This window comes from Phlebotomus papatasi, chromosome 2, assembly GCF_024763615.1.
Source record: "Phlebotomus papatasi isolate M1 chromosome 2, Ppap_2.1, whole genome shotgun sequence".
Classification (NCBI taxonomy): Eukaryota; Metazoa; Arthropoda; class Insecta; order Diptera; family Psychodidae; genus Phlebotomus; species Phlebotomus papatasi.
In genome coordinates, this window is record NC_077223.1 from 70931990 (window position 1) to 70947179 (window position 15190).

Sequence of the window (15190 nt, forward strand, 5' to 3'; positions counted from 1 at the left end):
AATTGAGAAAATATCAATTTTATACGTTTTTGATCGTAAAACTACGATAATGTCAATAAATTCTTTTGTAATGTTATTATTCGAGATAATTTTTATGCAAGTCTTTAAAATTAGTGATTCCAACGTTTTTCTGAAGTATTTCAAGAATGTGATTGGGCATACTATCGATTAAATTTTCTATGAACTTATCTTCAGGCTTGTTCCAGGCATCCAAAATTGCAGATTTTAACTCCAAACCGTAAGTGTATTGGCGAATATCGGCGAAAATATGGCAATCAAGAATCCCCCAAATATTCTCAATTGAATTGAAGTCAGGAGTTCAAGAGGTCAGGTGGTCACGCCAAGATTTTAATATTCTGAGCTCGGATCCAAAATAAAGGTTTTGCGCTCACATGGATGCGAGCATTATCCTGCTGGAATATGAAGGTCTTAGTGCCGGTTTACTGAAATAAAAGATAGCAGACCATCTCTATGATCTTCAATATAATCCTGGCTTTTCGAATAATGCTCGAAACCATATGAGCGCAAAACCTTTATTTTATTCATATGGTCTGTATGTCAATCATCAGGCAATATAAACCAATTTGTTTACAAGGATATCATTGGACAAGACATGTACAGTGTCCGCTCTCTAATCCGGATCGCCGTAATCCGGACGAGTTATCGACGGCTACATTTAAAATCATTTTGAAGTTATGTATGCACGAGTATTCAGAAATGAAAATGAATTTTCCTGTGATGTTTTTGTTTAATAAATGAAGTATAATAGCATAGAATTCTCTAATTATGTCTTTTTAAACTTCTTTAAAGCTTCTTAATTCTAGAAAAAAAGGTTCTAGGTTTTTTTTCTAATTCTAGAAAAAAAAACTTTGTATTATATTTTCGAGACGTTGAACAAATTCAAAAAATCCATCCGGATTACGAAGCGGACATCTGTCATATTGTCTCCCAATTATCCGGATTAGAAAGCGGGCACTGTATAAACAAAATTCGCCACAGCGCGCTAAAAAAGAACTGGCGACGGCGGCTGGCGGCACGCATTAAATATTTGGCGACGGCGGCTAAGCAAAAATCCCGGCGGCACGCGCCGAGCGGCTAAAATTGCCTTGGCGCACATCTCTAGGCGAAAAGCGGCGAAATTCCAACTGATACGGGGTGATTCCCCATTTCGCCATGTTTTTTGACGTCTTGCAATCCAAACAATGGGTTTTTCTATGGGTCTTTAAAAAGGGCTTTTTTATTGTATTCCTCAAAGGCGATAGTGAATAATTTTCAGCAAGGGGCTTCTATGAACCACCGAGAATCATTTCCTCATAGTGTAGTGCAAAATTCTTGAGGAAATCTTGTGGAAAAATGCATCCCAAAAATCAGCGTCTGCAGCCTGATGAATCTGATGAAGAACTCCTCATTGATGAGGTAAGTCCCCTTTTTCCGTTTGCTCCTCCGGAATTTCCTTACTGAAAGGACTACTGTAGGAACCATCGATTAATCATGTGGAGATAAACACACAAATTCCGGTATTTGTGCGACCAGAGAGGCCTCCAACCAAGTCCATTTACGAGAGTCTCGATTACGAGGTGATCGAAAATGATCTGTGGAAGGAAGATCGTCACAAGAGACCCCAAAATTTTGAATTTTGGAAAGATTTCTTCAGATGGTTGATATTCATATCAATTGGGATCTTAACAGCACTTGTAGCTTGCCTCATTAATATTCTTATTGATCAATTCAGCGATCTCAAGTACAATTTTCTCAAGCACTGTAAGTTTTTTTTTTCTTTCGGATGACTCATCCGGAGATAAGGTTGGACTTTTCTAATTATATGCAACTTGATTTCATTGGGTAGCTGTTGACGGAAATGTGATAAATGGCGATCTATCAATTCCCTACATCTACTGGATGTTGCTCAATATACTTCCCGTGCTAATTGGAGCAGTTCTTGTGACTTATGTTGAGCCCATGGCTGGTGGTAGTGGAATCCCTCAGGTAAAATGCTATTTAAACGGGATAAAAATTCCCAGATTGATTCGGATTAAGACACTGGCTGTGAAAGTTGTCGGTGTGGCAACATCGGTAATTGGGGGTCTTGCTGGTGGAAAGGAAGGTCCCATGATTCATTCTGGTGCCATCATAGCAGCTGGTATATCCCAGGGAAAGAGTACAACCTTCAATATGGACTTTGGAGTACTCAGATATTTCCGGGATGACCATGAGAAGAGGGATTTTGTTGTAGGTGGGGCTGCAGCAGGAGTAGCTGCAGCTTTTGGTGCTCCAATTGGTGGAGTGATCTTTTCTCTCGAAGAAGTAGCAAGTTTCTGGAATCAGAGTCTCATCTGGCGCACAATGGTGGCCTCTGTCATTAGTTCTTTCACCCTGAACATCGTTCTATCCACTTATTACGGGCAGTCCGGATTGGTCTACCCAGGTCTCTTCAATCTGGGCAAATTTGAACCTCTACCCTTCACCTACCTGGAATTGTTCATTTTCGTTGGAATGGGAGTTATTGGGGGTCTTCTAGGTGCCCTCTGGAATTACATCAATATCAAATTGAATATCTTCCGGATGAAAAATGTGAAGCAAAAATGGGGAAAAGTGCTCGATGCTCTTCTAATAGCTGCTCTAAGTGCCACTTTTGGGTGCATCCTCATGTACACCCTGAATGACTGCAAACCCCTCGGAAATGATCCCATCAAGTACCCTGTTCAACTCTTCTGTGAGGACAATGAGTACAATGCCATGGCAGCTCTCTGGTTCCAAACTCCAGAAGCCAGTGTTAAGAGCCTATTCCATGATCCTCCTGGATCCCACAAAATCCTCTCATTAGCTCTCTTTGTACTTATTTACTATCCTCTCTCGTGCTTCACCTTTGGTCTCAATGTTTCTCTGGGAATCTTCATTCCAACCCTTCTTGTTGGAGCTGCTTGGGGACGACTCACAGGAATGACAATCTCAACTCTCCTTCCAACGGTGGTTAGTAAAAAAGAACCCTCTCCCAATCCTTTTCAGCTTCCTCAGCTTTTTATCTTCCAGGATCTTCATCCCGGAAAGTATGCCCTCATTGGGGCTGCTGCTCAACTCGGTGGTGTCCTAAGGATGACAATAAGCCTCAGTGTGATTCTAATTGAAGCCACAGGCAACATTACTTTCGGATTTCCTCTGATTGTGACGCTAATTACGGCTAAATGGGTTGGAGATTATTTCAATGAGGGCATCTATGATACTCAGATTGCAGTCTGGCGTGTTCCAATGCTCCCATGGTCTCTCAATCCCACTTACCAAAACCTCAATGCATTTGATATTATGAATACGCCAGTCGTAACGATTAAGCTGAGAGAGAAGGCAAAATTCATCTATGATATCCTCAAGAATTACTCCTTCAACGGTTTTCCCGTGGTGGATGATCGTGGTTGTCTCCGAGGATTGATTCTAAGATGGCAGCTCGTGGTGATTCTCATGAGAAGCCTGTATGATGAGAAGAAGAAGTTCTGGGAGGATGAGGTGTCCATAGAGACCTTCAGGAACGAATATCCGCGGTATCCTTCGATCGAGGTAAGAAAGATTTCTTTTTTTGTACAAACAGAGATTTCAGAACTTCAACTCATTGAAAAACTCATTAAATTTAAAAAAAAAGTGCTCGAATTCGTGACTTAGGTCCTTGACACACTTAAGACTTAAGCCGAGAGACGGCTTAATAGAAAATGATAGAAATGTGGTTTAACCATTATTTTTAATATAATTACGCTAAGTCGTCTCTCGGCTAATCCTCAAGTCTGTCAAGGCCCTTAGATGCTATACCGCAAAAGTACTTTCGCATCATTTACCGTTTACCGTTTCTCAACCGATTTGAACCGATTCATAAATCTCTCAAAAGATTCCCCAAAACAGTTTTAAAAGTAATAGGATTCATTTTCGGATAAAAATTAGTTATCGGTTATGAACCGGTTTAGAACCCGTTTAGAACCGATTAAAACCGGTTCAGTTTTATAGAAAATTCCAAGACCTTTCCAACGAGGCCAACCTGATACCATTCAGATGAGAAATGCGCTCTCTAGAGCCTTTTTAACTTTTGTCCTTGAAAAACCGTTATTAGGAATTATTCAACGGTATTTTCGTATAAGGGCGAAATGTCCGCCTGGGTAATCTCTAAAACATATCCAAAAATAAAAAAAAAAACGCACGACGCGCTTTCGAGCAATCCCAAAAAACATGATTTTGGAGGGGAAGAGGAGGGGTGGGGGGAAAATGAGGGGCAATTTAACGATCCTTGGGTCGACTTATGGGGGGTCCTCCGAAAATGAAAAATCGCTAAATTTGAAGTTTGATTTACTAAACAATTTTTTTTTAAGATTTTATTTTAATATTTAAAATTATTAGACCATTTATAAGTGGTTTAACAAATTATACTGTTGAATTAATAACTTTCAAGGAGGGTTTTTAACCTTTTAACCCTCGTCCTTAAAGGTAAAAAAGCACAAAATTTTCCAGATGACTAGTTTACTCGTTTGCTCTGTTATTTTTGAAAGATAAATAACTTGAATTTATTTGTAATAGTAAAAAAAAAATATTTAGAGTACGAGTAAAAATTAAAAAAATCAAAAATTTATTTTAAAAAATCTCATTCAATTTTTGGTCTCAAAGACTCTTGAAGACTTGTACACAAAAGCAATAATTTTTATGAAAAAATGTATTATTGTTTACTTAATTTTTAATTTTTATGATATTCATCGAAACAAATTTTGCATACTGGTAAGGTAACACAGAGATAAATGTCGCATGCCTCACAAACAGAATTGGTCTTATAATACTTTTTTCTGATAGTACCATGTGTACCTCAGTTTTCTTCGAAACATGTTTGATGGTAATGGGTAGGTGCAATGTTGTTTGTCTTTGGGAATTTCAAACGTACAGTTGCACATTGCTGTTGATCCGGGAGTTCTTCCGGAGTTAATGCATTCTCGATGAAGACTTCAAAGTCCATTTCATCCACGTCTTGTTCCAAATATATTATGTCGCTTTCGTTCAGGACAAGATTGTCGGCATCATCGCTATCTTCCGGGCATAATATGTGGATGATTTCGGGTTCATTGATCATGATTTTTTTTCCATTTTTGAAGTCATCTACAAGAGTAAAAAGTTATGAATTTACAACATATACGTAGAAGTATTTCGTAAATTATCAAAATATTACCTTCTTCAGTCAGTATTGCACAAGAAATCTCAGCTTATTGATATCACACTATATTACACGAATAATTAATTATTTTGCGCACACATACACAAAAACATGAAACAGTCTAACCTCAAATCTTGGTAAATCCACTAGAGACAAATTCGGTGTTTTTTACCTTTAGGGACAATTGGGTCATATATGACCCATGAAAATTATGAAGCTTTCCTGAAAATACCAATAAACTATAATTTTTACTTTGTTGAGAAATATTATGTATAGTTATTATAGTTTCTAGTCCCAAGAGCTTTTTGCTTAAAAAAAAATTAGAAATATTAAAAATATTAAAATTCAAGCACCAACGTGAAAATTTGAAAATTCATCATTTTTGAGCTCAAATATTTTTTATATAGCAAATAGCTGGAGATTTGCAAAAAATATTCTAGATTCCTACATCTTTCTACTTTGTAATTAGATACAAACATTAGAAAGAAATAACTTCAGGTAGTCAGGAAAAATTATTTTCTCTATGGGTCGCGGGTGACCCAATCGTCCTTAAAGGGTTAACAAAATTATACTGTTGAATTAATAACTTTCAAGGAGGGGTTTTAACCCTTTAAGGCCGATAAGGACACCGGTGTTTCAAAAATTCTTTTTGCCTATTATGGCCATATTATTTTTTCTCTAAAAAGTTAGAAAAATTGATTTTTGACGCTCTCGTATAGTAAAATAAGCAAATTTTGAACGTTTTTTATGGATGAATGTTCTATAATTATCTAAAAAATGATAATGTTTATGAAAAAAAAAACGTTTAGAATTTTTAGAATTAGACGTTAACCCTCTAACAGTGTTTTCTTTAATATGCGAAAAAAGTTTTAAGAAAATGTTTTCTAGGATAATTATGATCCAATAAAGTCGAAAAAACCATCCATCCATCCATTGCTTTTAGTTTAGGCGCTAGGTCTAATAAAATAAAAAAAAGGTCTAAAAAAATATAAATTTTTTTTGAAACTCTTTTTGCTTCTAAAATTCACATTTTTAGTTTTTTCAATTTTTTTAAATAAAATATACAAAGTAGAATGACATATCTTTCAGTAAAAAATTTATGGAAATTGGAAATGAGTTTTTTTTGCACAAGTATTTTTTGTTGCTTTTTCTCTGACCTGTCACACAAAACTGGGTATAGCAACTAAACGAAGAGTCAAAATGAGTTCAAACTTTCATAAGGTATTAGTAATACTTATTACCGAGGACACTATACTATTTTTAAATAAATAAAAACTTTGTAATCGCAGCAAATGTGATTTTTGTGAAAACCGTCTTGAGACGGTCTTAGGGTTAATGAAGCTGAACGTGTCAATCAGACTGATTTTTAACGAATAGGGTTCGGGTCAGGTATGAAAACGTGATTTTTTTTGTATAATTCGAAGGTACATTAGGTATATTTTAAAATTAGGTATATTTCACGATCTGTGGCATTCACGGTCGATATTAGGGAATTTATCATCACTCTTGAAGTCTGCTTTTTATCAATTTCGCTTAATTCACAGAAATCGACCATTTTTACTCATTCTGCGCAGTATTCGTGTCATTTCAATTGTTTTCTATGAAACGCACAATAACTTTTGTTTGTAAACATGTTTTCAAAATTTCCCATGAGAATGAGCGAGATGACTAGATCTAGATCTCACTCACTCTTATTGAAATGTCAAAAACATGTTTACTAAACAAGAGTTATTGTGCGTTGGGCATTATCATGTTGCAAAACAATAATATACAGTAGGTGTCAAAAGTTTGTTGCCTCATGTATGTTCGGTAAATCAGGTGCAAAAAATGATAGAAAAAATTACTTTTTCCAATTTTTCTTTTTGCAAATTAGTTACCTGCAATCCGTAGATCTTATTTATGTATTTCGAAAAAATATTTCATTTGATTACATATAAAAAAAAAATAATTATTTTCCAAAAGTTGTTCATTTTTCATGCGTCAAAAGTTTGTTGCCTCATTTGAACATGCAACTAACTTAAAAGGGACAGATAATCCTAACCGGCTTATGTAGGTGAGATTCTTAACGTGAGCTAACTCGGAGTGCATGCAAATTCGATTTGGAGCTGAAGTTGGGAGACGCCATTCAGTTATCTTGAATCAAATTCGTGAAATTATACAAGTTTTGTATTTGAACCAAAATATCAAGGATTGGGATGAACTGGCACAAAAGTAATATATTGGTGAAATGTAGACCAGAATGTACTCTATAATTTTCCCATAGAACATGATCTCATCGATTACTCAGAAGCCAAGATAAGCGAGGTTTTTTGTTTCTTAACTCGTTTTTTCATCCAGAGTACCCCAAGTAGTCATTTGTTGAACTTCAACTATATCAAAGAATTGTTGTATTTTGTGGGACTTTCCATTTAAAACCCTATTTTAAGTGTCTTGGTGGAGTATAGGCAGTCAAATTTGCATCTGAGTGATTTCAAAGCGTTATTATGGGAAAAATCAATTTTTCACACTTAAACGGCAAAATCTGAGTGATAGCGTAGTCTGAGTGGAAAATGATGTATGGACGAAATGTAGAGACAAATGTGCTCTACAATTATGTCGAAGTAATCATCAAAATCGGTTCAGCGACAGTCGAGATAATTGAGGTTATGTGATATTGAAATTGGTTTTTCGACTGTGGCGCCCCTGGTGTTGGTCTCACGAAGTTCAAATATTCTAGAAAGTTGTAGTATTTGGTGAGATCTTTCGTTTAAGCCCTCATTCATCAAAATCGGTTACATAGAACCGGAGATATGATTTTTTGAATTTTGTGAACTTTGACCCCTCATATCTCCGGTTCTGTTTTAACCACAGCGCACATACGCACCATTTTGGAAACGTCCTAGACTGGACTACAACATACTAAAATTTCATTAACTTGCACAATGCCGTTTTTGAGAAAAGTGACTTTGAATTTCGATGAATTTTGACGCTATCACAGCGCCACCTGTGGTGACTTTTTGAACTTCCATTTGAAAGTGCTCATCGAGACGAAACCAAAAAGGTAAAATTTAGGTCGCTATGTTAGTTAGAACCGGAGATACAGTGGGTGTCAAAAGTTTGTTGCCTCACGTATGTTCGGAAAACCAGGTGCAAAAAATGATAGAAAAAATTACTTTTTAAAATTTTTCTTTTTGCAAATTAGTAGCCTGTTATCCGTAGATCTTATTTATATATTTCGAAAAAAATATTGCATTTTATTTCATATAAAAAATTATTGTTTTACAAAAGTTGTTCATTTTTGAAAAATCAAAAGTTTGTTGCCTCATTTGAAAAGTTACTCAAAAGGGTCAAAAACATGCAACTAACTTAAAATAAACCGACCATATTTTGAGTTTATGTCATTTCAGAGGCAAATGGTGCATTTGGACATATCTAAAGTTGTATATGATAAATACATGTGTTTAAAAGTGATAATAAATAACAAGAAATAATCTGTTTTTTGATAATTCATAAATTAGGTTAAAATGGCATGTTAGACGGAGTTAAAAGGTGGGAAATTATCCAGAGATACTGCCGGAATGAATCTGCGTCGTTAATTGCCAAATTTTATAGAAAATCACTAAAGGTTATACATAAAATATTCAAATATGATAATAATGAGGTACGAGTACATCTGAAAAACGCTACTGGCAGACCTAGGGTATCGACTCAGAGGGTTGATAACAGCATTGTAAGTATCTCTGATAGTAACCCAATAATGTCTGCTTCATAAATTAAAAGACAGTTGGTTACTGAAGGAACACAGGTCCCTACAGTTGCAAAAACGAGCTCATATTGAAAGAAAATGGTAAGAATGTTTGGGTGGCTCTCAATATTCCATTGGTAAACAAGATCAATCTGAATAAAAGGTTGTAGAATTACTTGAAACATGTTAAACAAGTAAAACTACAATATTTTATCCAGATTAAACTAGCTAACCAATGGAATATTGAGAGCCACCCAAACATTCTTACCATTTTCTTTCAATATGAGCTGGTTTTTGCAACTGTAGGGACCTGTGTTCCTTCAGTAACCAACTGTCTTTTAATTTATGAAGCAGACATCATTGGGTCACTATCAGAGATACTTACAATGCTGTTATCACCCCTCTGAGTCGATACCCTAGGTCTGCCAGTAGCGTTTTTCAGATGTACTCGTACCTCATTTATATAATATTTGAATATTTTATGTGTAATCTTTAGTGATTTTCTACAAAATTTGGCAATTAACGACGCAGATTCATTCCGGCAGTATCTCTGGACGACTTCCCACCTTTTAACTTTTTGTTATTTGCCATTTTTAACCTAAATTATAAATTATCAAAAAACAGATTATTTCTTGTTTTCTATAATCACTTTTATATACATATATTTACCATTGACAACTTTAAAAATGTCCAAACGCACCATTTGCCTCTCAAATGACATTAACCCAAAACGTAACCGGTTTACATTAAGTTGGTTGCATGTTTTGATCATTTCAAATTAGTTTTTTAAATGAGGCAACAAACTTTTGATTTTTCAAAAATGACCAACTTTTGGAAAACAATTATTTTTGATATGAAATAAAATTAATTTTTTTTTTTGAAAAATATAAATAATATCTACGGATTACAAGGAACTCAACTGCAAAAAGCAAAATTTGTAAAAGTAATTTTTTCTATAATTTTTTTCACTTGATTTCTCAAACATGCATTAGGCAACAAACTATTGACACCCACTGTAGAGGCCGGTCAATGTTCGAACTTTGACCCCTTATAGCTCGGGTCAAGGGTTATGGATCGACTTAAGGTTTTTTTTGTTTGATAGGTATAATCAACGGCTACAACATACTAAAATTTCAGCCCGATGCACAATGGAATTTTTGAGTTATTTAACTTATAAGATTTAAAAATTTTCTTTTTAATAATAGCGCCCCTAGCGGTGGTTTTATGGACTTGCGATGTTAGAAGGGGAAGTGGCATTTCACGAGAGCTTTCCAAAAAGCCCTCACTTTTTAAATTCTGACAATTAGAACCGGAGTTATGGCCATTTTAAGAAATTTTTTTTGGACCCTTATAGCTCGGGTCAGGGGGGTCGGGGGACCTTAAGTTTGGTATGGATGGAAAGCTCTAAGGCCCAGCTATAACATACTAAAATTTGAGTCCGCTGAATGCCATAGGGGCGGAGCTATTGAGAAAACAAAAAAAGGGGGGTCTTCAAAATGGCGGAAGGAGGGGTGGGGGGTGGGGGGTCAATGTACCAAGTTGCAATTTTCACCCGATATATAACCTTTGCCGAAAACCGCAAGTCGATATCTTTTTTAGTTTAGGAGCTATTAAGCTCCAAAGAGCGGCCGGCCGGCCGACCGGGAACGTAAAATAGCCACATATATATTCGTGATCAGGAAGTGGCGAAACACATTTTGGCCAAGTTTGAGGTCGATCGGACGACATGAAATTTTGTTAGGATTATAGTAGGTGAGATTGTTAAGAATCTCACCTAATACACCGGCTATATTTTTATTTTTTAGTTTATGTAATTTGAGAGGCCAATGGTGTGTTTGGACATTTAAAAAGTTGTCTCTGGTAAATAGATGTGTATAAAATGATGATAAATAACTAGAAAAAAATCTGTTTTTTGATATTTCATAATTTAGCTTAAAATAACAAGTTAGAAGGGCGGATAAGTTTGATTCAAATGAAAATTTTTAAATGAAACAAGAAACTGTAAAGTCTTTAACACTTAGAAATTGTGGAAAATTTTTGTCAAATACTTCAGACATGATTTAAAGAGATTTAGAGTACAATAAGGGGGAAATTTTTTATAGAACCGAATTTTGAATTTCGAGATTCCTTTACTGTTTCAGATGAGCAAGGATAAAAGGAGAAGGAAATAGTACTTCTACGTGGTCTTTATTGCTTTTACCCATGTGAAACATCAGTGAGACAATCTTATGGTGCTGGCGGTGCTGGCACACCTTTTCAATTGAGTGAATTTCAATCGATTGAAATTTTACCTCTTACTCTTTCAAAGCGAAATAAGATATATGTGTCTCTTTCTGTCAAATGAAAATTGAAATTGAAATTGAAATTTCATTTGACAGAAAGAGACACCCATATCTGATTTCAGTTTGAGAGAGTAAGAGATAAAATTTCAATCGGTTGAAATTCACTCAATTGAAAAGGTGTGCCAGCGCCATTAAAATTCAAAATTAAATTCTGTTCAAAATTATCCCATTGTAGCCTGTAATCAATTTTAAGTTATAGATCAAATTTGAATATTTTACTGAACAAAATGGAATATCTTACAATTTCGATTTATCTTTACCGACTAAAAATGTTTATGACAATTTTGAATACGTTTGATGTTACCCAGATATCCAATATTAGCTTGTTCATCTTTTTCCTTGCAGCAAGTTAAATTGAACTTGAACAAAGTAGATTACACGGTGGATTTAAAGATGTTCATGAAACCTTCTCCGCATTCGGTGACCAAAGTAAGGAACAAATATCTCGAAGATCACTATGATTGTGAATTTATTTTCATATTTTTCTTTACATTTTCACAGGATACTTCAGTGCCTAGGATTTTTCAACTATTCCGTGCTCTGGGGCTTCGTCATTTGCCAGTTGTCAGTGTTAATAATGAAGTTGTGGGAATTATAACGCGCAAAGATTTTCTGAAAAGCCACAATCACTGAAATCAGCGATTGGTAAGTGATCTTCAGAGAAATCTTCCTTCTCGTCTTGAAGAAAATCATGTATTTTGAACTGGTATTTTTCCATTAAATTAAAACAATTATTTAAAAACTTATTACTTTTTGCAACATTTCATTGAAATCTTAAGCTTTTTAGTGAGCTTTTCTAAGCCGAATTCTATGCCAAAAACTCCTAGACTAATCACTATTCCCCATGCGAGGATTAACATTGCCGGTTGAATGTCCACAAGGCTCACGGTGATGAAATTCCCACCCACTCCCTGGCATCGGGGTTTTTTAGTGTACAACAATGAATTCTCGCGCTCTTGCAGTCCGTGCTCCTGCATCCGGAAAAGTCCAATCTTGAAGACCTCCTTGAAGGAGGAGTTCTTCTGGATGGCATACCAGGGATCGATAAGCTCGTAAAATTGAATTTCCTGTAGGTCGCATTTCTCGTTCTCGAAGAATGTTTCTGTAACCACCTGAAAGATTGGGGATTATCGAATGGTATTTTGGGGTCAGAAATCTCTTACCTTGTATCCAACTCCTGTTTCCATGTGAAAGGCAAAGAGTCCACCCCGGAGGAGGCTGACTCCCTTTTCAAGAGGCATAAATGCAGGATTTGTTCCTTTTTGGAGGATTTTTTGCTCGTAAATGGCTTTTCTCGTGGGTTCAGTTTGATGGGTGAAGTAGTACCGATTGAAAACCGTATCATCTACGCCGAATTTTAATCGAGATGCCAGGAGATCGGATAGTGTCTTGATCTTTGTGGAGGGAGATTGTAGGAGAGCAACAATATTGGCTGAGTAACTGGTATAGAGGAACATGAGGGCGACAAATGTCAGGAGAGTTATGCATTTGGTGGAGAATCCACGAGGGGTTTGGGCACAGCCTTGCTGGCAACTAGCTCCAAAAACCAGGATGAAAGCTTCTGTAATTTGTGGACGGAGAGTCAAATTGTCCTGGGGACGCGAGGGTGCAGCTCTCCACTCAATAGCCGTGGCCAGGGTAAGGAAGAGAATGAGAATGACCATTAAACCGATCAAAGAATACCATACCAGGGTTTCAAAGGGCAAGATAAAGACATTGTCCGTGAAGGAGAGTTTTGGGGAGCGAAAGACGAATTTAGAACGCGTGGGAGTTGTCATTGCAATGTACTGAATCACTGGAATCCGATCAATTGTGTAGAAAAGGGGAGATGCTCCCAAATGAGCCAGATTCCTATCCAATTCCCCAATCATCCCATCCCAAGCGCTTCCATTGAAGTATCCCCATGTTGATACAATTGAGTACTCAACAGTTGCATTCACGTAGTCAATCAAGTGATTGGTCAGGATGTAGTTGACCTTTGTGATCGTATCAATGTGCTTGTCTCTATAGTCGGATAAATGATTGATGGTATCGTTGTGAGTAATCACCATGCTAGCTTTTAAAAGAGCTCTCTGGGTATTCTGACGCCTTCTGGATGTGATTGATGTGCTCCTAAGATCCTCTAGAACTCCTTCATTTGCTTTCCATATTCCAAAAGTCTCAAAAATTATCGGAGTTTCCAGAAGATAGCGGTATACTTGCTTCACAACGAAATTCTCACCATCCGGATCCAAAATGAACACTTCACTGCTTCCAAGAACCGGAAGATCAGCAAAAAAGTCCGTCTATTTTAGAAAATACAAAGCTCCTTTTAGCCTTTTGTCCTAGACACACTAACGACTTAAGCCGAGAGACGGCTTAGTGGAAAATGATGGAAATGTAGTTTTATCAAGGGGTAACTCAAATTGAGAAACCCTCGTCAATTGTCAGAGAAACGCTTCGCGAAACGCGAGAAACCCACTTTTTGCATCGCGAAATCCGAGAAACCCAAAAATTGCATTGCGAAATCCGAGAAACCCAAAAATTGCATCGCGAAACCCGAGAAACCCAATTTCTGCATCGCGAAACCCGAGAAACCCAAAAATTGCATAGCGAAACCCGAGAAACCCAAAAATTCATCGCGAAACCCGAGAAACCCAGTGTCTGCATCGCGAAACCCGAGAAACCCAATTTGTGCATCGCGAAACCCGAGAAACCCAAAAATTGCATCGCGAAACCCGAGAAACCCAAAAATTGCATCGCGAAACCCGAGAAATCCAGTGTCTGCATCGCGAAACCCGAGAAACCCAATTTCTGCATCACGAAACCCGAGAAACCCAAAAATTGCATCGCGAAACCCGAGAAACCCAATTTCTGCATCACGAAACCCGAGAAACCCAAAAATTGCATCGCGAAACCCGAGAAACCCAAAAATTGCATCGCGAAACCCGAGAAATCCAGTGTCTGCATCGCGAAACCCGAGAAACCCAAAAATTGCATCGCGAAACCCGAGAAACCCAGTGTCTGCATCGCGAAACCAGAGAAACCCAATTTCTGCATCGCGAAATCCGAGAAACCCAAAAATTGCATCGCGAAACCCGAGAAACCCAAAAATTGCATCGCGAAACCCGAGAAACCCAATTTCTGCATCGCGAGACCCGAGAAACCCAAAAATGCATCGCGAAACCCGAGAAACCCAAAAATTGCATCGCGAAACCCGAAAAACCCAAAAATTGCATCGCGAAACCCGAAAAACCCAAAAATTGCATCGCGAAACCCGAGAAACCCAATTTCTGCATCGCGAAATCCGAGAAACCCAAAAATTGCATCGCGAAACCCGAGAAACCCAATTTCTGCATCGCGAAATCCTAGAAACCCAATTTCTGCATCGCGAAACCCGAGAAACCCAAAAATTGCATCGCGAAACCCGAGAAACTCAAAAATTGCATCGCGAAACCCGAGAAACCCAATTTCTGCATCGCGAAACCCGAGAAACCCAAAAATTGCATCGCGAAACCCGAGAAACTCAAAAATTGCATCGCGAAACCCGAGAAACCCAATTTCTGCATCGCGAAACCCGAGAAACCCAAAAAATGCATCGCGAAACCCGAGAAACCCAAAAATTGCATCGCAAAACCCGAGAAACCCAATTTCTGCATCGCGAAACCCGAGAAATACCAAAAATTGCATCGCAAAACCCGAGAAACCAGAAACCCTTGTCAGAAAAAATGGGAATAAGTTACCCCTTGAGTTTTAACCTTATTTCTAATAAAATTACGCTAACTCGTCTCTCGGCTAATCCTTAAGTCTACCAAGGCCCTTTGATTCATTTATTGAGAATTTGTTTTGTAATATAAATTCAAATTTGCATTTAAGAAAGCATTTATGTGCTAGGGTGTAGCGAGGAAGGAGCAAGGACGCCTCTCCTATACGATATTCAATAAATGGAAAACATAAAATTAAAAATAATCC

At 37.1% G+C, this 15190-nt stretch overlaps 2 protein-coding genes across 2 annotated transcripts; one reads left to right on the plus strand and one right to left on the minus strand.

Annotated features, from left to right (window-relative positions):
* The first annotated feature begins 1145 nt into the window (after nt 1-1145).
* LOC129804232 (H(+)/Cl(-) exchange transporter 7) lies at nt 1146-11981 on the plus strand. The gene is made up of 6 exons (XM_055851359.1): nt 1146-1416; nt 1476-1761; nt 1847-2970; nt 3031-3549; nt 11585-11668; nt 11741-11981. The coding sequence occupies exons 1-6, from the start codon at nt 1354-1356 to the stop codon at nt 11870-11872; spliced, it is 2208 nt and encodes a 735-aa protein (XP_055707334.1). The 5' UTR covers nt 1146-1353; the 3' UTR covers nt 11873-11981.
* LOC129804233 (ionotropic receptor 75a-like) lies at nt 11719-13506 on the minus strand. The gene is made up of 2 exons (XM_055851361.1): nt 12403-13506; nt 11719-12351 (listed from the first exon to the last, which is right to left on the minus strand). The coding sequence occupies exons 1-2, from the start codon at nt 13288-13290 to the stop codon at nt 11986-11988; spliced, it is 1254 nt and encodes a 417-aa protein (XP_055707336.1). The 5' UTR covers nt 13291-13506; the 3' UTR covers nt 11719-11985.
* Nucleotides 13507-15190: the final 1684 nt, after the last annotated feature.

Excerpts from the sequence above, each read along its gene's own strand:
- LOC129804232 (XM_055851359.1), top strand. The coding sequence starts at position 1,354 with ATGCATCCCAAAAATCAGCGTCTGCAGCCTGATGAATCTGATGAAGAA. Across the intron at positions 1,417-1,475 it reads AAGAACTCCTCATTGATGAG|GAACCATCGATTAATCATGT; the intron begins GTAAGTCCCCTT and ends GGACTACTGTAG. Across the intron at positions 11,669-11,740 it reads CTCCGCATTCGGTGACCAAA|GATACTTCAGTGCCTAGGAT; the intron begins GTAAGGAACAAA and ends ACATTTTCACAG.
- LOC129804233 (XM_055851361.1), bottom strand. The coding sequence starts at position 13,290 with ATGGTGATTACTCACAACGATACCATCAATCATTTATCCGACTATAGA. Across the intron at positions 12,352-12,402 it reads AAACAGGAGTTGGATACAAG|GTGGTTACAGAAACATTCTT; the intron begins GTAAGAGATTTC and ends CCAATCTTTCAG.